Genomic DNA, 22,878 nt, shown 5'->3' with positions numbered 1-22,878 from the left:
CATCCATATAGCCCAGCATCCTGTCTTCCAACAGTGGATGATACCAGATGTATCAGACGGAATGAAGAGAACAGTGCAATTATTTAGTGATCCATGCCCTGTCGTCCAGTCCCAGCATCAGGAAGTCAGAGGCACATGGACACAGAGAGCATGGGGTTGTGTCCCTGATCATCTTGACTAATAGCTATTGATGAACCTATCCTCCATGAATTTATTTATTTCTTTTTTAACTCCGTTACAATTTTGGCCTTCACAACATCCCCTGACAATGAGTTCCACAGGTTGACTGAGTTGTGTGATACAAATCTTTAATCACACTATTTCTCAAACATTTTTCTAAAATCTTAGATCTGTTACACGTGTTTGTGTCTTATTTGCTACTCTTGTAAACACACTAAGTTTGTTGTTATAATGGTACATTTGTGACTTTTATATGAGTATCATAAGCAGTAGTATAAATTTCTAAAATTATCACACATGCAGTGTCTCCAACAAAAATCAGATAAAATTAATTATTGAAAATATTCATAGACAATATTCAGAGAAAAAAACATTAGATTTCCATTAGATTTGTGAATTTTTAAAAGCTGTTTTATCTACTTAAGTATTACAAATATATCTTCCCCCTTTTATTTAGGATAACTGTGTTGTGTCTCTTTCTCTCTCCCACCCCCATTCTCCTCAAGATTGCTTACAATTTGATGTAAATTTTAAGCAAGTTGTAATTCGCCAACTAATTCTCTCCTGGTTACACACTCCAAGTAATTAAAGTTCAGTAATAACTTATTCTTTCTGCTCCAGCACCTGCATTTCATTTGTTTATTTTCCCAGAGTCATAAATCTGAGGGACTGTCAAAATGCCACAATATTAGTGCAATAATCAAATTTAATTAGTGCCTCTCAATAAACAACAAAGCCATTACAAAGATGCATTGAAGGTTCTCCAGCTACCTAGTTTACAGATGAGATTGTATTCTGAACAATTAGAATTTGAGAACTGTTAGTAAATAAATGTAGGGGTTTTTTTTTGTTTTTTTTTAAGTAATTTGAGCAAGACAGTAATCTTCATTCAATTACCAATTCATTAACTTTCGGTGAGGTAATATATGTACTTACACAAGTAGTCTGGTACTCTTGTTGTCTGTACAACGTACTAAAAACAATTGTTGCTTTCACTGACTTTTGGTAACTTCTGGAAAAGTACTTTTTAAATTAAATGTGCAAAGCAAATTATATGTAAGAGGCACTCACCATTATTTCATGTCATTTCACTCTTCTGTTGAAATAATTTAATTACATTTACTTATGGACATTTAGAAAGAGAACAAACCAATTCAAAAGAGGGACTACTCAAAAATCCAGCGATGCTGGAAGATAATCTAAAGCCAAATTTAAAAGTAACACAAATACAATCTTCTAGTGGGCCCTTTAGATATTCCACTGGTGTTATTGCAACAAAGAAAACAGGCAGCTTCCATTTCAGTTAGGACTATGGAAAAAACAAACCTTAAAATACAGTATTTGGAATTTACAGGCCCAAGAGAGAGAAAGCTTTAATCCAAAATACCTTCTTCAAAAAACTGGGCTCCAGAAATGATTTTTCTTCTTATGTGGCATCTCCACTAAAGGAGGTTTGCAATCACGGTAGCACATTCCATACGACCCTCCACTAATCTCTTAGTGGATGAATAGTCCTTCTGATTCATCCAGCATATCACATCATCCATTAACTTTCCCTTCCAGTACCCGTAAACTTGCATCACCAGCTGAAGCCCTTACAATGTGCCCTGCAAATCAAATCTTTCTTTTCATAAGATTTCTGACTAGCATTTGCTGAGTTCCAATAATCTCCAATACTTTTTCATTACATGTCTCTATCAATGATATTTTTAAAGTTCTTCTATGACATCATAATTTCAGATTGATTGTTTGAATCCCCATGTTTCACAGCTGTAATTTAACACAGACCAAATGCAAGGTTTTAAGAGTTGGAATTTAGTCTTCAGATTTATGTTCCTTCTCCTCAGGTGTTTATTCTTCCAGAATGTCTCTTTCGCTGTTGCTATTCTGGTGCTGACTTCAGTATCTGATCTTCCATCTTTTGTATTGATGCTTCCTAAGTAGCAAAAACGTCTCACTTACTGTATGGCTATGTTATGCACTATAATCTTGCATGTCTTTCTAGGGTCCTTGCATGCCACCATGGTTTTTGACTTGTCCACATATGACCTTAGATAGACCATACTCTGTCATATGAATATATAATCTCCACTAACTGCACAGACCTTCTTCTGAATCAGCCAACAGTGCCGTGTCATCTGCATAGCAAATATTATTCCATTTTCCATTCATCTTAATACCTTCTTCTGCTTAATTTCATCTAAACTTGCTACAAGTGTTGAATAAAGTCAGTGATATTATACAAACCTAACTCTTCTCTTGATCCCTACTAGATTTTCATTTCAATTTCCCATTATAATCGCCTTTTGATTCCAATATAAATTGTTTTATTACTCAGTTTGTATCCATCAATCCCTACAGATCTTAATATATTAAGTAATTTGTATGAGAAGAATGACTTCCCAAATAAAAGTATACCTAACAAGTATACGGTTTTCTCGATTTCAATTGATCTTTCTAATATGAGCTTCAAGTTCATAATGGCATTTAGTATGCCCTTTCCACATTTTAAGCCATATTGTTGTTTGCTTATTTCCTTATCAATCTTTCCTTGTATTCTGCTCACAAAAGTATCTTAGAGGCATGAAGTGTTAGACTGACTGTTCTGTAGTCTTTACAATCCATAGAGTTGTTCTTTTTGGGGATTTGGCTACACAGTGAGGTTGTAACGTCTTTTGGAAATTCTGCTGTCTCAAGCATATTCTTCATTCCTCTGACAGGACTTACAAACTTTCAACCCCTATGCTTTTAAACAATTCAGCCAGTATACCATCACAACATAGTGCTTTTCCATTCACATACTTTTTATTGCTGCCATGATTTCTTCATCCATTATTGGCAGGTTTACCTGATTCATCTCTAGTTGAGCTTTTCAGGAATATCTTCACCATATAGTTCCTTGACACATTCTCATCATCTCTCATTCTTGTCTTTAAGGTCTGTCAAATATTGTCCATTTTTGCAACATCCAAGGATACCTGAAGAGAGGTTCTGGCTAAAAGCTGACCCTCCTTAATGTTGGCCTAGAAGTGTTCTCTATGGTCCTGTGGAAGATATTCAATAAAGGATGCAAACTTGTAATTCAGGTAGTCATACTTGTCCACAATCACCTGATCAGTATCAGATCACAAACTGAGGGTTGCAAAAGAGTTAAGCCTTCCATCCAAAACATTCTAACCTTTTCTGGTCCTTGTCATAAAAGGAATAGACCTGGGAAAATGCTGTCCACCCCACTCATTTACGGCATCCACCACCAGGGAATTGGTGGGGATGGGAAAACAAAAATTCTAAGTCTCTGGGGGGAACATAATATTCCTTATTTGCCCATTTACAAGTTGGCAGGAGGGAACAGGAGTTAACCACAAAGTTTTTGCTGGATCCAGGAGCACTTAATTAATGGGCAGCACAATCTAGGTGGGTGTTGCCCACTGCAAAACATCCAAGAACTTGTGATGTGAGTCTTTAACCTCATCAGAAGGTATGTGGAGGGTTTCCACCACCCTCTTCACAAGGTCCTGGAATTGATTAAAATTATCAGACATCTATGGTGGTGGAGGCGTGACTGCCTTGTCCAGAGATGAAGACAAAATAGGGGTTTGAGGGGTAGTCTCTTCATCCACCCCCTAGCCTTCTGTTCCTCAAAGGTCTTCTGAAGTTGGGAGGAGACCGTGTGACCATCATTTCCTGGCGCAGTGGATCCAGAGGTCTGGCAATTACTGTTGATACACCACCCAAGAATCACAGTATAGCCATTGGAGAGGTCCATATGGGAGAGAGGGAGGTAGCCATGATGTGGTTGAAGGTCTTTGTCAAAGTATGTTGTCAAGGTTCCTCCCCCACTCTGAACTCTAGGGTACAGATGTGGGGACCTGCATGAAAAACCTCCTAAGCTTATCTTTACCAGCTTAGGTCAAAACTTCCCCAAGGTACAAAATATTACACCTTGGACAGGCCGCTACCACCACCAAACTAATACTGGTTACTGGGGAAGAGCTGTTTGGACGCGTCCTTCCCCCCAAAATACTTCCCAAAACCTTGCACCCCACTTCCTGGACAAGGTTTGGTAAAAAGCCTCACCAATTTGTCTAGGTGACTACAGACCCAGACCCTTGGATCTTAAGAACAATGAACAATCCTCCCAACACTTGCACCCCCCCTTTCCTGGGAAATGTTGGATAAAAAGCCTCACCAATTTGCATAGGTGACCACAAACCCAAACCCTTGGATCTGAGAACAATGAAAAAGCATTCAGTGTTTTACAAGAAGACTTTTAATAAAAAATAGAAGTAAATAGAAATAAAGAAATCCCCCCTGTAAAATCAGGATGGTATATATCTTACAGGGTAATTAGATTCAAAAACATAGAGAACACCTCTAGGCAAAACCTTAAGTTACAAAAAAGATACACAGACAGAAATAGTTATTCTATTCAGCACAATTCTTTTCTCAGCCATTTAAAGAAATCATAATCTAACACATACCTAGCTAGATTACTTACTAAAAGTTCTAAGACTCCATTCCTGTTCTGTCCCCGGCCAAGACGACTACAGACAGACACAGACCCTTTGTTTCTGTCCCTCCTCCCAGCTTTTGAAAGTATCTTGTCTCCTCATTGGTCATTTTGGTCAGGTGCCAGCGAGGTTACCTTTAGCTTCTTAACCCTTTACAGGTGAGAGGAGCTTTCCCCTGGCCAGGAGGGATTTCAGAGGGGTTTACCCTTCCCTTTATATTTATGACACGCCCCCCAAATCTCAGCTAGGGTGAAACACTGGCTGGGATTTCTTCCTGGAGCTCTAGGAAAACAGAGTTAATAAGACACATGCATCTCTAAATATACTACCAAGTACATAAAGACTAACAATATTTTCCACATCTCAAGGACGATTTTAACCAGTTGATTCTGGGAAACTTTCACGGGAGAGTGCATCAGCCACTTTGTTAGAAGCTCCTGAGATGTGTTGGATGTCGAAATCAAAATCTTGGAGAGCTAAACTCCACCGAAGAAGTTTTTTGTTAGTTTCTTTGACAGTGTGAAGCCACTTTAGTGCAGCATGGTCGGTTTGCAGGTGGAAACGCCGTCCCCAAACATATGGGCGTAGCTTTTCCAGAGCGTAGACAATGGCATAACATTCTTTTTCAGTGACTGACCAGTTGCTTTCCCTCTCAGACAGTTTTTTGCTGAGAAACACTACAGGGTGGAATTCTTGATCAGGTCCTTTCTGCATTAAAACTGCTCCCACACCACGCTCGGATGCATCTGTGGTTACTAGGAACGGTTTGTCAAAGTCTGGGGCCCTTAGTACAGGGTCAGACATGAGTGTCGCTTTAAGCTTGTTAAAGGCCTTCTGACACTTTCCGGTCCACTGAACAGCATTTGGCTGTTTCTTTTTGGTTAGGTCTGTCAGTGGGGCAGCGATTTGGCTGTAGTGCGGTACAAATCGTCTGTAATAACCGGCCAAGCCTAAGAAGGATTGAACCTGTTTCTTTGACTTTGGGACAGGCCACTTTTGGATAGCATCCACTTTGGCCTGTAGGGGGCTGATAGTTCCTTGACCCACCTGGTGTCCAAGGTAAGTCACTCTGTTTAGGCCTATTTGACACTTCTTAGCCTTAACAGTTAGTCCTGCCTCCCTTATGCGCTCAAGGACTTTTTGTAGATGTTCCAGGTGGTCTGCCCAGGAATCCGAAAATATGGCCACATCGTCAAGGTAGGCGACTGCATATTCTCCTAATCCCGCTAGGAGACCATCTACAAGTCTTTGGAAAGTGGCGGGTGCATTTCGCAGCCCGAAAGGGAGTACATTAAATTCATACAGCCCGAGATGTGTGATGAAGGCTGACCTTTCCTTGGCAGATTCATCTAGCGGTACCTGCCAGTACCCCTTGGTTAAGTCCAAGGTAGAGATGAACTGGGCCCTTCCCAGTTTCTCTAATAGTTCATCTGTGCGTGGCATGGGATAGTTGTCCGGGCGAGTTACAGCATTTAGCTTACGGTAGTCCACGCAAAAACGTATTTCCCCATCTGGTTTGGGAACTAGAACCACTGGAGATGCCCATGCACTTTCAGAGGGGCGGATTACACCCATCTGTAACATATCCTGGATCTCCCGTTCTATAGCAGTTTTAGCTTGAGGAGACACCCGGTAAGGTTGGACCCTAATTGGGTGAGCATTACCTGTGTCAATGGAGTGGTATGCCCGTTCAGTCAGTCCTGGGGTGGCTGAGAACGTTGGCGCGTAGCTAGTGCACAGCTCCTGGATCTGCTGTCGCTGCATACGCCCAAGGGTCATGGAGAGGTTCACCTCTTCCACACCACCAGCACATTTCCCTTCGTAGTAGACACCTTCAGGCCACTCAGCGTCGTCTCCTCCCTGGGCTGTAAACTGACAAACCTTTAATTCTCTGGAATAAAAGGGCTTTAGAGAATTAATATGATACACCTTAGGCTTTCGGTTGGAGGTGGGGAATGCTATGAGATAATTAACAGCTCCCAGGCGCTCCTGGACCACGAATGGCCCTTCCCACGATGCTTCCATTTTATGGGCCTGGAGCGCCTTTAAGACCATGACCTGGTCTCCTACTTCGAAGGAACGCTCTCTGGCATGTTTATCATACCAGGCTTTTTGCTCTTTTTGAGCATCCTGTAAGTTTTCTCTAGCAAGGGCTAAAGAGGTTCGGAGGGTGTTTTGTAGGTTGGTTACAAAGTCCAGAATGTTAGTTCCTGGAGAAGGTGTAAATCCCTCCCATTGCTGCTTCACCAACTGCAATGGCCCCTTAACCTCACGGCCATATACAAGTTCAAATGGGGAAAACCCTAAACTGGGATGTGGTACAGCTCTGTAGGCAAAGAGCAACTGCTGCAACACTAGGTCCCAATCATTGGAGTGCTCATTTACGAATTTACGTATCATGGCCCCCAAAGTTCCATTAAACTTCTCCACCATGCCATTTGTTTGATGATGGTAAGGAGTGGCAACCAAGTGATTTACCCCATGAGCTTCCCAAAGGTTTTTCATAGTTCCTGCCAGGAAATTAGTCCCTGCATCTGTGAGGATGTCGGAGGGCCAACCTACCCTGGCAAAAATGTCTGCTAGTGCCTGGCACACACTTTTAGCCCTGGTGTTGCTTAGAGCTACTGCTTCCGGCCATCGGGTGGCAAAATCCATGAAAGTCAGTATGTACTGCTTTCCTCTGGGTGTCTTTTTCGGAAAAGGACCCAGAATATCCACAGCTACTCGCTGAAATGGAACTTCAATGATGGGGAGTGGCTGGAGAGGAGCTTTGACCTGGTCTTGGGGTTTTCCCACTCTTTGGCACACCTCACAAGACTGGACATAGGTAGAAACATCCTTGCCCATTCCCTCCCAGTGGAATGACCCCCCCAAACGGTCTTTGGTCCTGTTCACCCCAGCATGGCCACTAGGGTGATCATGGGCTAAGCTCAAGAGCTTGGCCCGGTATTTAGTTGGAACTACCAACTGTCTCTGAGGATGCCAGTCTTCCTGGTGTCCCCCAGAAAGAGTTTCCTTGTATAAAAGTCCTCTTTCTACAACAAACCTGGATCGATTAGAAGAGCTGAGAGGCGGTGGGTTGCTCCGTGCCGCCGTCCAAGCTCTCTGGAGGCTTTCATCTGCTTCCTGTTCGGTCTGGAACTGTTCCCTTGATGCTGGAGACATCAGTTCCTCATGGGATTGTGGACCTAGGCTTGGTCCCTCTGGAAGCGATATAGGGGATGGAGCTGTTTCTGTTGACTGTGAACCGCTCTCCGCTGGTGCACTATGTTGGGATTCAGGCTCCAGCTGAGCCTCTTGGGTAGGGTTATCGGCTGCTGCCAGTTCAGGTTCGGTGGGGCCCTCTGGTGTTGAGGTTGCAAGTACTGGATTCAGTGCTGACACGGGGTCTGGTGTTGGTTGTTCGGCTGGTTCCGGTTCTGGGACTGGTTCCGTCTGGGTCTCTGGGACTGGATCCACTACTGCTGTTGCAGACATTGGCCTGGGGTCCAGGTCCATCACCTCTGACTGGGTCCTGATAGAAGTTTCCGGAACAGAGCTAGGCCTCACGGCTTGTTTAGCCTGGTTGCGGGTGACCATTCCCACCCTCTTGGCCTGCTTCACATGATTGGCCAAGTCTTCCCCCAACAGCATGGGGATGGGATAATCATCATAGACTGCAAAAGTCCACATTCCTGACCAGCCCTTGTACTGGACAGGCAACTTGGCTGTAGGCAAATTGAAAGAGTTGGACTTGAAGGGTTGAATCGTCACTTGGATCTCTGGGTTGATTAAATTGGGGTCCACTAAGGAAGCATGGATAGCTGACACTTGTGCTCCGGTGTCCCTCCACGCGGTGACCTTCTTCCCACCCACACTCACAGTTTCCCTCCGCTCCAAGGGTATCTGGGAGGTATCTGGGCCTGTGGACCTCTGGTGTGATTCCGGTGCAATGAACTGTAATCTGTTGGGGTTCTTGGGGCAGTTGGCCTTTACATGCCCCAGCTCGTTACACTTAAAACATCGTCCAGCTGACGGGTCACTGGGGCGAGGAGGGTTGCTGGAGAATGGGGTGGTGGGACGATAAGGGGTCTGGAGGGTTCTTTGGGAGGTAGGTGGGGCTTTGGGCGGCCCCTGGTAATAGGGTGTGGTCTGGGGTGGTCCCTTCTGGTCTCCGCTCCAACTGCGACCAGTTTTCTTCTTCTCTGCCACCTCCACCCATCTGGCTCCAATCTCTCCTGCCTCAATTACAGTTTTGGGTTTCCCATCTAGGATGTATCTTTCTATTTCCTCAGGAACACCCTCTAAGAATTGTTCCATTTGCATTAGGAAGGGCAAATTTACTGGAGATTCAACACTTGCTCCTGTTATCCAGGCATCCCAATGTTTTACAATGTGGTAGGCATGTCGGGTAAATGACATGTCTGGTTTCCACCTTAGGGCTCTGAACCTCCGACGAGACTGCTCGGGTGTTATCCCCATTCTGACTCTCGCCTTGGATTTAAACAGTTCATACTTGTTCATGTGTTCTTTAGGCATTTCAGCTGCCACCTCAGCTAAGGGTCCACTGAGCTGCGGCCTCAGCTCTACCATGTATTGGTCAGTAGAGATGTTGTACCCAAGGCAGGCCCTTTCGAAGTTTTCTAAGAAGGCCTCAGTATCATCACCTGCCTTGTAGGTGGGGAACTTTCTGGGATGGGAAGTGGTACCTGGAGAAGGATTGCTAGGGTTTGTTGGTATATTCTGCTGGGCCTTTATCCTCTCCATCTCCTCCACATGCTTCCTCTCTTTTTCCTTCTCCTCCTCCTCCAGCCGCATGAGTTCTATCTGTCTTTCATGTTCCCTTTGTTTTTCCTCAGCCTGAAATTTGGCTAATTCCAGCTGTAGTCGAGCCGAGGATTTGGCCATTCTAACCTCTCTGTTTTTAACTAACTTTACACCCGAGGTTTAGAAATAAACAAACAAAACTTGGCTGTAAAATTTTGCTGTGCTGGAATAGAATACCTATTCTCTGATAGTGATTGTCAGCCTACAGAAAAAGACAATTCCCTTGTCTCTGCTCTGGGCCCAAATTAAAGCAAAAAACCTCCAACTACTTGGAAACCTGCTTACCCAGCCCAAAGAAGAAAAAAAAAATTTCTTTTCAAACCTGTGCTCCTTGTAAAACAAAAAAAAATCAAAATCCTAAAAAAAACCCTGCCACTTTTGTCTCCAGGCAAATGGGTAGAGCACACACCCCCTATTTACTTTTAGGAAGAAAAGAAAAAAAAAAAACCCTCTGGGTTGGAAGACTGTGAATTTCCCTGCAGGAGTTAAGTACCCTGCCTCCAGGCAAAGAAAACCTGCAATTCACAAGATAATCCCCTTTTGTCTCTGCTTGGCCACAAAGCAGAGAGAAACCAAGCTGCTTTCAGTTTCAAAGCTGCCTTCTGGACTTCCTAAAAATTCCTTTTTAAAATCTGTATTTCTAGTTCAAAAAATCTCAACTGGATCTCAAAATGATTTCAGGTTAATCCCACCACTGTGCCACCATGTCAAGGTTCCTCCCCCACTCTGAACTCTAGGGTACAGATGTGGGGACCTGCATGAAAAACCTCCTAAGCTTATCTTTACCAGCTTAGGTCAAAACTTCCCCAAGGTACAAAATATTACACCTTGGACAGGCCGCTACCACCACCAAACTAATACTGGTTACTGGGGAAGAGCTGTTTGGACGCGTCCTTCCCCCCAAAATACTTCCCAAAACCTTGCACCCCACTTCCTGGACAAGGTTTGGTAAAAAGCCTCACCAATTTGTCTAGGTGACTACAGACCCAGACCCTTGGATCTTAAGAACAATGAACAATCCTCCCAACACTTGCACCCCCCCTTTCCTGGGAAATGTTGGATAAAAAGCCTCACCAATTTGCATAGGTGACCACAAACCCAAACCCTTGGATCTGAGAACAATGAAAAAGCATTCAGTGTTTTACAAGAAGACTTTTAATAAAAAATAGAAGTAAATAGAAATAAAGAAATCCCCCCTGTAAAATCAGGATGGTATATATCTTACAGGGTAATTAGATTCAAAAACATAGAGAACCCCTCTAGGCAAAACCTTAAGTTACAAAAAAGATACACAGACAGAAATAGTTATTCTATTCAGCACAATTCTTTTCTCAGCCATTTAAAGAAATCATAATCTAACACATACCTAGCTAGATTACTTACTAAAAGTTCTAAGACTCCATTCCTGTTCTGTCCCCGGCCAAGACGACTACAGACAGACACAGACCCTTTGTTTCTGTCCCTCCTCCCAGCTTTTGAAAGTATCTTGTCTCCTCATTGGTCATTTTGGTCAGGTGCCAGCGAGGTTACCTTTAGCTTCTTAACCCTTTACAGGTGAGAGGAGCTTTCCCCTGGCCAGGAGGGATTTCAGAGGGGTTTACCCTTCCCTTTATATTTATGACATATGTGTTTCTGCAATTATGCGGAGAGGATAAGGAGGAGACTATCCTCAATGTCCTCTGATGGAGGGGACCCAGTAGAAACAGGTGGAGAATCCTGTGGTACTGTGAAGCGCTGGTAAACCAGAGACCCATAAGCAGTGGGGACTCCAGCTTGTCTAACCTGACAAGTCTCTGAAGTAACTGAATGCCTGCGGTACCAAGTGGGTCTGTACCAACACAGCAGCTGACTTGGGTGGTACCATTGGTTTGGAGTGTGTAGGTGCCAGGGCCAAAGGTGTGTGCTTTGATTTTGTCAGTACCAATGCAGCAGAGTGAGAAGACACCATTGGTAAGTCTGAAATAGACTGTGCCAATTTGGAGACAGATGGTACTAAGGCCCGCTGGTGGTGTGTTTCTTTAAAATGCTTTGGGATCTCCCTGCTCCACCAGTACCAGAGGAAGAGTCTTTTGCCTCCATGGTACCAAGTTGAGAAGCTGAGGCCGCTGATATCATAGACCTAGCAGGAGGCATGCATGAGTTGGACACACTAGAGCTCTGTCACAGGCCCAGGCATTGAAGAAGGAATAAAAGGCAGTTTACCTGCTTAGCCCTATGTACCCTCTAAGCACGTCACGAGGTTATATAGGCCGAATGGACAATGCTAACAGAAAATCTCCAATTGGGGGCTGAAGAGGCACATGTACACCTGAAGTGGAGCCCCAACAGGGATAGTACTCGAAGGAGAATAAGTATTTATGAGACAAAAATGATTTCCTTGAAACACCTTATAGGCAGAATTTTATGGAACTCTCAAAGTAATAGTGAGCAAGGGCATTACACTGAATCTCAAGAATAATTAAGCACATATTTAAATGCTTATGAAATTCTCTGTCACCAATGGCATTTGCTTCATTAGTCCTTTCAAATTTTTTAGCATTAAAATAACCTTCCAACCATAGTATAATGATGCTTAAAATTAACCGTACATACACATTATAAAATGGCACAGCTCCTTTGTTCCATCTGTAAATACATTTACGCACTAAAGTGATTATTACAATACAAAGAAAGCTGTTTTCTTGAATTCTGATAAGTGAAAAATAACATTTATAAAACAGCATATACTGCACAAAATGAACTCATCAGCGTACACGGCACATTGTTTTGAAGATAGTAGAATTTGCTAAGCGTTCAAAAAAATATGTTTCCTTACCCATTCCTCTAGGATGCGTTGTACAGCTTTGTTGGCTCTCGACATATTTCTGCAGGCAAGAATGACATAGGCACCATGGAGTGCAAGAGACTTTGCAGTTTCAAATCCTATGATAAAATAAAAATTAAAAAAAACAAAAATTCCAATCAGAGAAAGATGAGTCTTCATGAAACTAGCAAGAGGTATAAACTCATGTTTCAAGGGAGATGGAGCCAGGAATTTAGGAATTTCTTTAATATGCATCTCCACTGTTCTAGTTACTTGAGTCTGTTTTTGTAAGGGCACATATGCAAAAAGGTGATGGACACTTGAGTGTACTTAAACTGTGCCTGGCATGCATATGCAAGTCAAGTCTGCATACAGGTAAATGTGCACAGGACTTTAGGATCACAAAATTTAGGTGCATGCAAAACTCCACATGGGATCTTACAAGTATAGCACCTTAACCCCTCTGCCTCAGTTTCTTCATTTGTAAAATGAGGAAAATTACTATTATTTATTTGTATTACCATAGTACCTAGAAGCCCGACTTCTTACCTTACTGAGTTGTTATGAAGATTTAGCAGTTAGGGTGAAATCCAGGCCCTACTGATTGCAATGGGAGCTTTGCCACTGACTTCAATGGGGCTAGGATTTCAGCCTTAACTCCCACAATACACGAAGAATTGCAATAGTGCTATATAAGTGCTAATGGTGATAATAACTCAGACCAGATTTTCTCTTCAAAACTGAGATCATAAACTCATCTGAAATTATGGATTTCTCTCCTGCCCACAATTAATAGAAAAGGTGAGTTTTGTTGTTTCTTTAAAATGCTGCATCAAGCCTTGAATGGAAGCATAGGTTGCTATGTTTGCCAAGACAGCACGGAAAGGGATGAGGAGAAGGGGCCCAGGTGTGCCTACAGGCTTGGATGGATTTAACACACCTGGAGCCGGCCTGTGATTGACCGATATGAGGGCCACTTACGGCAGGATTGGACGTCCAATGCTCACAGTGTGGAGAAATAAAGATGCCAGCCAGTGGAAGTGCCTCCCTTGCTGATCTTCCCCATCCACTCCCCTCTATTTGTTAAGGGCCTGTATCATGACACTGGGGGACACAGCCTCAAGCTGGTGTTAACTGCCATTGGCTCATTACAGTTACCTGAAATGGGCCTATGCTAGTTTACACCATCTGAGAATCTGCCTTTGAGTGTGCAGAGTGCCTGATTTAAAGTGCACAGGGTTGGGTCAATAACTAGGGTTCCACCTGGGGCAAGTTGGTTTGTGTTTGTGGGGCATTCAGCATGATCACTGGGTGTTCTGTTGCTATGGAACACTAACAATGAAAGAGAAATTTCCATCTAACTGAAAGAGGCAACTCACCATAACAGCACTTAATGAGTTCCAATTAGAAAAGCTTAAAACTAGAACATAAAGAATCAAATCATAATTCCCAATAATTTGAGGATGAACATATTACAAAGCCACAGAGAAGGGGAGGCTATTTGTTCCAGCTTTATGTAGTTTAAAGCATATTCATGTTTTCCTTTTAAAATTTGTTTACCAAGGAAAAAACATATTAAGTTATGCTGCCTCACTCCCAAAAATGCCCTAGGGCAAAAAGAAATTCAGTTACAACATAGGGTATCACAGATTATAGAAACAACAGACACCAGACAAATGTATACCATTCTCTGCAATTACATACTTATGGTATTTAAGCCCAAGCAATTTTCCTGTATCTCTTTTCAAACGATTCATTGTACTAAGCAACTTTAATTACCTGGAAATTCATTGTATGCGCACGAATGTACCTTCCGTACATGCAGAGGATATTTCCCCTGTTCCTAATTCCTTTTTGAGCACGTACAGCAGGGTAATTTTAAAATGTAACAAATGTGGCATGTGTTGTTTTGCAACATTGTTTGCTAGCCATATGCTAGTAGTTTTACAAAAAAAGTACTAATTTTAATAGCTCTACATATTGGTAAAATCTGGTTTGAACCCTTGAGAATCATGTTTTTTGTATTGTAAGACTAGCAGTGTGGAGCTGATGACCAGTTTAATTAGCTAAATGTTGCTGCACTTAGCCAAGCCTACCCTGTGCCATATTTTGTGCAAAATAATTAACTCCACACCTCTCACATTTTCAGTTAATAACTTGTTTCTTCTTATAAAACATATGAACAGTCTGACAAAGTTTAAAATTGAAATAATAAAGTTACATGTTAAAATTTAGCTAATTTTACCCTGCACACACCAACATAACAATCAACAGTAAACTAACTTAAACCAATAACAATATTCAGGATTTAGGCAAAAAATGGAGAAACATTGCACCTTTAAATCCCCCACAAAAAAAAAAAAATCTGCTTTTAAAAAAAGCACAATACAAGGAATCAATCTTGATTCTTAATAACTGAAAAGTTGTTCAGGGTGAACACTAGAGAGTGTACAGAGGTAGAGAAGAAGGATGATCCAGTGGTTAGGGACCGAGCCTAGGACTCTGGAGACCTGGATTTGATTCCTTGCTCTGCCACAGATTTTCTGTAAGATCTTGGCCAAGTCACTTAGTCTCTCTGTGCCTCAGTTCCTCATCTGTAAAATGGGGATAAGTGCACTTCTCTACCTCACAGGGGTGTTGAGGTTAAGTACATGTTCAAGATTGTGAAGCATGCAGATACTATGATAACGGGAGTCACTTAAGTAAGATAGATGGAGAAAAAAGGATAGTTAGCAAGCATACCTTTGAAGTCATAATCCAACTATCCAACAGCGTGTGACCTGGAAGGCTATAGCAGCAGAAAGAAATGAGACGTGGCTAGCCAAAGAAGAGAGAGGAGACGAAAGAGGAGGTGGTCAGGAGATACCTCCACAATCACCACTATGTAACAACGGTGCCAGCAGAAGTATGGAGAGGAAGAGAGGACAGAACAGCTATGGCTCCCCCAGTACTGTCTTCCAGCCATTTATTTACATGCCAGATTTCAGCTCAGGGAATAGATGAAATCCTGGCTCTACTGACATCTATGAGCATTTTTCCATTGACTTTAATGGGACCAGGATTTTATCCAACGTTTATAGAATAAATATAAACCCTGAAGATAGCTTGTTTTTATAATGACGGGCCAACTCTACAATCTACTCATTGAACAACCAGAGCCCATCCTGGGGCCTCGCACACTGCGCTACCCCACCAGCATCCCACCCCCAGAAACAGCAAGGGACAAAATGCAGAATCCAGAAGGCTGACCTAGGGACTGGGTAAGGAGAAGAGCTGAGGGTGGGAAGCAGAAACTAACAGGTGCAGGAGAGCAAGAGTTGGCGGTGGAGGAAGTACAGAAGCAAGAACTGGAAAAGCAGGCTCCAAGTGTGGCAAAAGCAAGGGAGCACCAGCAAGATGTGCAGGAGAACTGAAGCAGCGTCTGAGTGGGCAAGAGAGGGCTGTATGCATGGATGGGGATTCAGCACTGGTCCTAGGGATATACCAGATAAGTGATGTGGATAAGTTTGTTGCAAAGGTGGTAGACTATGACATTTGTTTGGGGGTTGGAAGAGCTGGGGGAGTGGTGAGAACAAGCAGGTATGTTAATACAAGAGAAGCATGTGGCCATCAGGAAGACAAAGAGGCAGCATTTCAGTAACCATCTGTTGTCTTTGACAAGGAAACAGTTCCCTCCAGCCATTTCCTCAGAATCCCTCTGGAAACTGGAGGGACCAGCTGTGAATGCAACTCTCACATGTAGGATACACAAATCTGAATCAGGTCCAGGAAATTAAGGGAGATCAAAACAAGCAAAGTCATACACATTGCATTACAATGTTGAGTACATATCAGTAACTTAAGGGTAAACTATTACAAGGATGTTGCAATTATACCCAAAACAAACCTCACAAATCCAAGAAATTCAGAGGTAAGTTTACATATAAAAGGTTTCAGAGTAACAGCCGTGTTAGTCTGTCTTTGGAAAAAAGAAAAGGAGTACTTGTGGCACCTTAGAGACTAACCAATTTATTTGAGCATGAGCTTTCGTGAGCTACAGCTCACTTCATCGGATGCATACATTCATCATTCATGCAAACATTCATCGGATGTTTCCACGGTATGCATCCGATGAAGTGAGCTGTAGCTCACGAAAGCTCATGCTCAAATAAATTGGTTAGTCTCTAAGGTGCCACAAGTACTCCTTTTCTTTTTACATATAAAAGAAATCTAAATCACCTTAAAGTACAGAAATGCACAGCTACGGGACCTGAACACCTTAACTCTGCCCCTGTAGCAACACCCTGGGAAGGGATGTTTCTTTAAAACTCAGGGCTCCAAATACCATTAGCATCAATTATAATTGAATGGTTATTTTGAAAAGTTTGAACCTGCTAGGGTAATTTTCTGCAAGAGACACAATGGGGTATATCTTCCACAGAGATAAGTCCACTTTGTTCAGCACTACCAGTGTCATCTGGCTTTAAAACTGGTTTACCCAGCAAAACAGGTAACCCCAATTAAATGGAAATCGACTGGTGGCACAAATGTTATACCATCTGTGCTCCCCAATACTAGTGTAATAAGCAAAAGAGGGTATTGGCAGGAAAAATTGATACATTACATCAATATTTGCAGCACCTTTGACCCTCTGTCATGTGCAGCCAAGTGCAAATTAGAGCGGCCTGCTCTGATGTTACAAAACTAAGAGAATGCCCCTAACAGAATGGAAATATACTGCATTAACGTAAGTTAATAGTGACTTTTCTTTTTACAAGAGGGAATAAACCATGTGCAAAAATATGCAATACATTTAAAAAATATATACTTCAATATTAAGGATATAATTACTTACAAAACAAAATTACTACACAGGATAAGAAAAATATGTTTCCCAAAATATGGCAAGGAGAATTGTGCACGCAGAAGGAATCCATGTTGAGGTACAGCCACACTACATTTAAATTCTCTACACAATACAATGTTGAGGCAATAATGTTTTGTAAAACTATACAATAAATTCCAAGTGACTGCCCTGAAAATCTCAAGAGGCAAGACTGACCTGAGGCTGGCTACTATTGATGCCACTGCTGTGGTTGAATGAGCTCTAATCTGACCCTCAAGTGACAATCCTGTTTAAGAATAACAATGAGAAATACATGAAGACAAACATTATAGCACAGTTCTCTTTGTCAAAGGCTGACCTAACGGGTTGGTAACACAACAAACAAAAAGCGTAACTGCTCCAGGTTCGCTACAGAACTTTAAAGCACTCCACCTATAAATTAGAAGGCTTTTTTCACCTAACCTTAATATTTTATTGTCCTTCATATTAAAGTTAGGGAAAATACAGTATTTTATTGCAGTGTAGACATACCCAGTCATTCTGAATGGAGGGGAAGCCTCTTCAGTCCCTCCCCTTCACTACATATAACCTCACTAGACATGTTTGAGTCCCAGGTTTCATGACCCTTCTTCCTGAGGTCAAGGTTTTTCCCTGTATACTCACTGTACCCATCTTGCTAGTTGCTGACTACCATCACTGGGCCAGATTTAGTTGGTGTAAATCGGCATAACTCTATTAAATCCAGTGGTGCAATGTCGATTTACACCTAACTGAGAATATGGCCTCTATCAGATAAGCACCATCGTCCATAGAACAGTCAACAGGATAGCATATCAAAAATAAATAGATCTTTAATCAACTGAGGGAACTTGGTAATAAATATCCTGAGATTGCTCTTCCACATTGGTCTTCTTTAGGGTAGTATGTTGCTCTGCTACCATGGTACAGGACCAGTATATCAGGTTTTTTTATTGGGAGGTGCCATGGTTCCCCCCACTGGAACTCCTGAACCCAGGATCCAAGTAGCCAGCTTCCAAAGAACAAGTTGTCTCTTACTAAATGACTAGTAGTTCTTACACTTTCTTCATACCCTTTCACACCCTGATAGGATGCTCACTTAGTTACAATTAAGATAGCATTCACTTAGCGGGTAGAAAAGTAGGTCTGCTTTAAATCAAACAGCAACCTTTAGAGAGAATAGAGCATAATTTAGTTACATAATATCCCACAAACTAATGATGACGAACTTGCACCAGATGTTTAAGCAATTTAAAATGTGTCCTTACTCTAAGTCTCCGTAACAACTAAGTATAACCCAATACAGGAATAAAAGAATTAAAGAAGAGAAAAGATGAAAGCTAAAATATGCTAAATAGTAGCCATTCTGTTACAACTTTTTAGAATGCTCACACAATCATTCATGAATACCTAGAACCAGGTGTCTGGAGACCTTCCCCATATTCAGAAAACCTGTTCCCAGACATCAACTACAAAACATCCACAAAGAAGATATCCAGCCTTCCTCTCCAATCTCCCCAGACTAAAAGCCTAAAACTTGTTGAAAGTTCTCCAAAAACATCTTTTGACTCTCCCTCACCCTGTAATAGAACTCTCAAAGCCTTGAGATTATAAATCCTTGCAATGTAGTTTATTTTACATTTAGAACCTTCACAAGTTTTATTGAGCCCTATGTCACAGGTGGTTTAAACGTAAAAATAACCAACTAATAAAAACTACAAAAGAAAGATGCTCTCTTCTTATAATAGAGTAAAAGCAACAAGTTTGAACTCAAGTGGTAGATAGGATTGGAAGTGAAAAGCATTAGCCTGTTTCTGTGTGGTATGCATGTTTCTTCCCTTTTACATTCTGATGGATTACTTATAGCCTCTACAATAGCAGAAACCAACTGATTTTGTAAGCATGAGCATATTATATTACTAAATTTATATTGTTTTCACAGCTGTATTTGGTTCTCTTTTCACTGCTATGGTCTGTATTTCTCTGTTTCTTAAGACTTTCAGGTTTCCTTTCTGACTTGAAGCAAACTGATCTGTCACAAGGGTTCCCATTTGTACAGCCCAATAAGCTGCTAATCTTCAGAATGAATCAGACCATCTTCTAGAATATTATATTTTTCTTCTAAGTACAAGGAGGTTAAGAAGAATCTTCTTCAAAATTCTTACATAATTTAAGTATTTCCAAAAGAACAGCAGTGGTAGTTGAAAAGTATAATTTCTTTCCGGTTTGCCATGCAGTAAAGAATGAAAATGAAGGTGCAATTTTTTAAAAATAAGGATAAATAAAGGTTGGAACAAAGTACCAAGGGTTGTGGTAGATTCTCCATCACTGGTCATTTTAAAAACAAGATGAAATGTTTTTCTACAGGATATGGTTTAGTTAGAACAGGAGTTAATTCAGGGAAGTCCTATGGTCTGTGTTATGCAGATTAGTTGATCAAAATAGTGCCTTCTGGCTTTATAATCTATGAATCTATAAAAATCAGCAGCTTTTACTAATATTGCAATCTAAAACATCAGCCATGAAGAGAAACTTTCTTGATGTAAGTGTACACTATGAAAATAGCAACTTTTCCAACTCCTTACACAGCCATATAGGCCATTTGAACTGCAACTTCAGGACCATGTGGCTCCCCATACAAGTTTCAACTCTGGCAATGTGTATTATTCATACAAAGTCAGTCCAGTGGGTCTTCCTTGGAGCAAAGGGGCACTTTAGGGGGAAATGTAGCACAGGACCCCTTTCTCCCAGCTCTGTGTGTCTCCGTGCCATTGAAGCTTTCATCGGAAGTAAATCTCCTTTCTGACCCTGCCTATAACTCAGCATAGAGACATTTATTACACTTTTTACTTAAATTGTAAAATCTTTGAGGGAGAAACAGCCTTTTTGTTCTGTGTTGAAAACTCTAGTGCATAAAGGGGTCCTGGTCCATTACTGGGGCTCTGAGGCACTGCTCCAATACAAATAAAAATAATACTCCCTGTGAATTTTCTTGTGCTATGCACACATGCACAGAACCAACAGAACATTGGCAGTCAGCTCTGACTTCGCTTTACAGAATCTAGTGTGCACCCACAAAGTATCTTTTAAAACCTTGAAAATTTTGATAAACTATAGCCAATTTTTACAAGACCACGCAAGGTATATCGGCAACAGAACCTCCATCTCCCAGCCAAATTTAAAGATTTCACCTACTGTTCCACTAAGGAACTAGAGCTAATCAAGATAAACAACTTATTTAAAGAGAAAAAGATTCAGACACCTAACCTTTGTTACTACTGTTAGAACTTAACAGAGGGGAAAAAGGGTTCTTGGGCCATGATCAAACCTGACATGTATCTTTTGGGCTGAACAGATCAGATCAAAATGATATCTTAAAAAGAAACACTAGTGCAACCTTTACTATAGGCATTACATACACCCCTTCAAGTGCATTACATACACACCTATTTTGCACTTATCCTGCACCTTTCATTCACAGATGTTTACAAAAGGTGGTATAATCCCAGTTCTGCAAGGGAGACACGAGGCACACAAAGATTAAGCACCTGCTCAAGATCATTTCACAAGTCATCATTACAAGTAGGAATAAACCCCAGTCTCCTGATTTCCAGACCCAAGTTCTATACCAAAAGAACAGACTGCCTCATATGCAACAACAATTTTGAGACCCTTGTCAACTGCACTGCATGCAGCAAAGGTAAAATGACTTGGTTCTTGTATAGATGCATCACTGGGATAATTTTAACACAAAGAAAGAACTAAGCACCAACAAAGATGAGCATCGAATAATCAAGCCGTCCTTTTAAACACTCCTTCACTAGAATAAATAAGGCAAATCCGAGCATTCCAAAAAGTTCTGGTGCAGGACTGATGTCCCTTTAAAGCGGAGTTTCGAGATGAAATCACAAATCCTAGCCACTTGACCATTAATTACTTAGGAGTAGGCAATAGATTTCAGCTAAGGTTTTCCTTGCTAGCCATGGTAACTTGGTGTTACACAATAAACCAGATCTTTCATTTTGAATAAACTCAGCCTGTCCCATGCCACAAGATCAATATCTTGCAAGTATTTTTATGGCTGAGAAACTTCTTTACTCCTATACCATTAGCAGAGGCTACAAGGAGTCACTGACAGTCGAAATTAACACACACGTTTCTTGCACGGGAGAACAAAGAAAAACAGATTTCTGCTTCTTGGAAGTGGCTTGAAATACCTGCAGCCTTCTTCCTGGAGATCTTGATAAATCCCGACAGTATTCTCCATGTAACAATTTCCAAACCACGACAAAATACATGGCACAAAGTAATATGCACTTCCTCCTGAATTTTCAGAGTCCAAAAATAAGCAATGAACAATTTCATACACATAGACTGCAATGTTTGGGAACAAATTGTTGTTCTTTTTGAATATCAATACTGAAGAAAAGTAATTCAGCTCCAGAAGTTTGAGTCACACTCAACGTAAATCAAGCAAATTGAATGCCATGCTTTTTAAAAACTCTTTCAAGACTTTAGAAAGAGCAAGTTATATCAAGTATTTTAATATTATTTGTTCATTTTGCTAACAGTAACTTTAGACACTGATTTTCACTGCAAAGTTTCATGTTAAATTTAAGATATATCCTGCCTCTCTGTGTGAGTGAAAAATGGACAATTTTGTTGTTCTTGGCTTCAAGAGTTATGGAGAAAGTCAACCAAAATGAATTAGGATGACGAATGTGTTGGTTCTGTTTTCCATCCAACCAATGTTAAAATAAAAAACAGTTTCACATGTTGTTAAACTCAACAAAAAAGTGTAATATCGTGTTCTAAACAAAACAAAGTAATTATTTTATAGACAATTATATGAGTAGATGACAAAATTGAAAATATTTATTTAATGTGAAAGGAAGACCATCTTCTTTCAACAAATAAAAATACAAAAGCATTCTCTTAGATCAAATATATTGTAAACTATAAAAATAGAAAACTTAAGTATCTAACCGATTTGCTTTTCCTATGGAAAATTAGCAAATGCACCAAATGAACCAAAGAAAGTTTAATCTCTCTTTTACTGTACAGTAAACACAATATTACAATTACATCAGAGCTATCCAGTAAATGCACTGCAAGATTAGAGCCAAATGTCCTCAGCCAGCCAAAAGTTGGTATTTAGTGTAATTACACTTTCTGAAAAGTCCTACCACCTTATGAGACAACAAAACAGTTGTTTTATATGAAAAAGTCTATGCAGTTGACACACATACCCAGCTAGAACTCCAATAGCTTATCAGATTTACCCTTTCAAAATGTTATAAATCTTGGGTCAACGACTATTAAAAACTATTGGTTATTAACATATGTGAACTTCCATTTCCTAGCTTGATATTGTAAATTGCTATTATTCAATATAAATATCTTGCAGTAGCAGCCAGGAGGTTCCCATCAGGATGAGCCCCATTGTGACAGGCACTCCATTACAGGAAAATCTTGAAGTGCCACTGATAGTTAGGGTTACCAGACACTTCCCATTATAAGACCGCTTTCTACTTGCTTATAGTGTTCCGAAACTAACCATTCAGGCTAAAGTTTTCCATGATGGGTGTCTGCCTCAAAACACAAAGGCGTGGCACACACCCAGAAAAAAAAAGTCTAATGATTTAAGAAAAATCTTGATTATATAAATTACTCAAAATATAATCAGATTATAACCAAGTATTAGTTACTGAACCAAAATCGGAGTTTAATTCAAA

The 22,878-nt window shown here is 41.0% G+C and overlaps 1 protein-coding gene across 14 annotated transcripts in view; it reads right to left on the bottom strand.

Annotated features, from left to right (window-relative positions):
* The window catches only part of WWOX (WW domain containing oxidoreductase), a 695,463-nt gene that overhangs the window by 641,923 nt on the left and 30,662 nt on the right, over positions 1-22,878 (bottom strand). For 11 of the 14 annotated variants that reach the window (XM_073307993.1, XM_073307994.1, XM_073307992.1 and 8 more), the window contains exon 5: positions 12,313-12,419. In XM_073307993.1, the coding sequence (XP_073164094.1) occupies positions 12,313-12,419 (107 nt within the window). Of the gene's footprint in view, positions 1-1,572; positions 3,225-6,463; positions 6,583-12,312; positions 12,420-22,878 lie in introns of those variants that run through there. The other 3 variants (XM_073308006.1, XM_073308004.1, XM_073308005.1) reach the window with 3 other exon arrangements.

This window comes from Lepidochelys kempii, chromosome 12, assembly GCF_965140265.1.
Source record: "Lepidochelys kempii isolate rLepKem1 chromosome 12, rLepKem1.hap2, whole genome shotgun sequence".
NCBI lineage: Eukaryota > Metazoa > Chordata > Testudines > Cheloniidae > Lepidochelys > Lepidochelys kempii.
The sequence above is the reverse complement of the archived record's forward strand: the minus strand, read 5'-3'. Positions and strand labels throughout refer to the sequence as shown.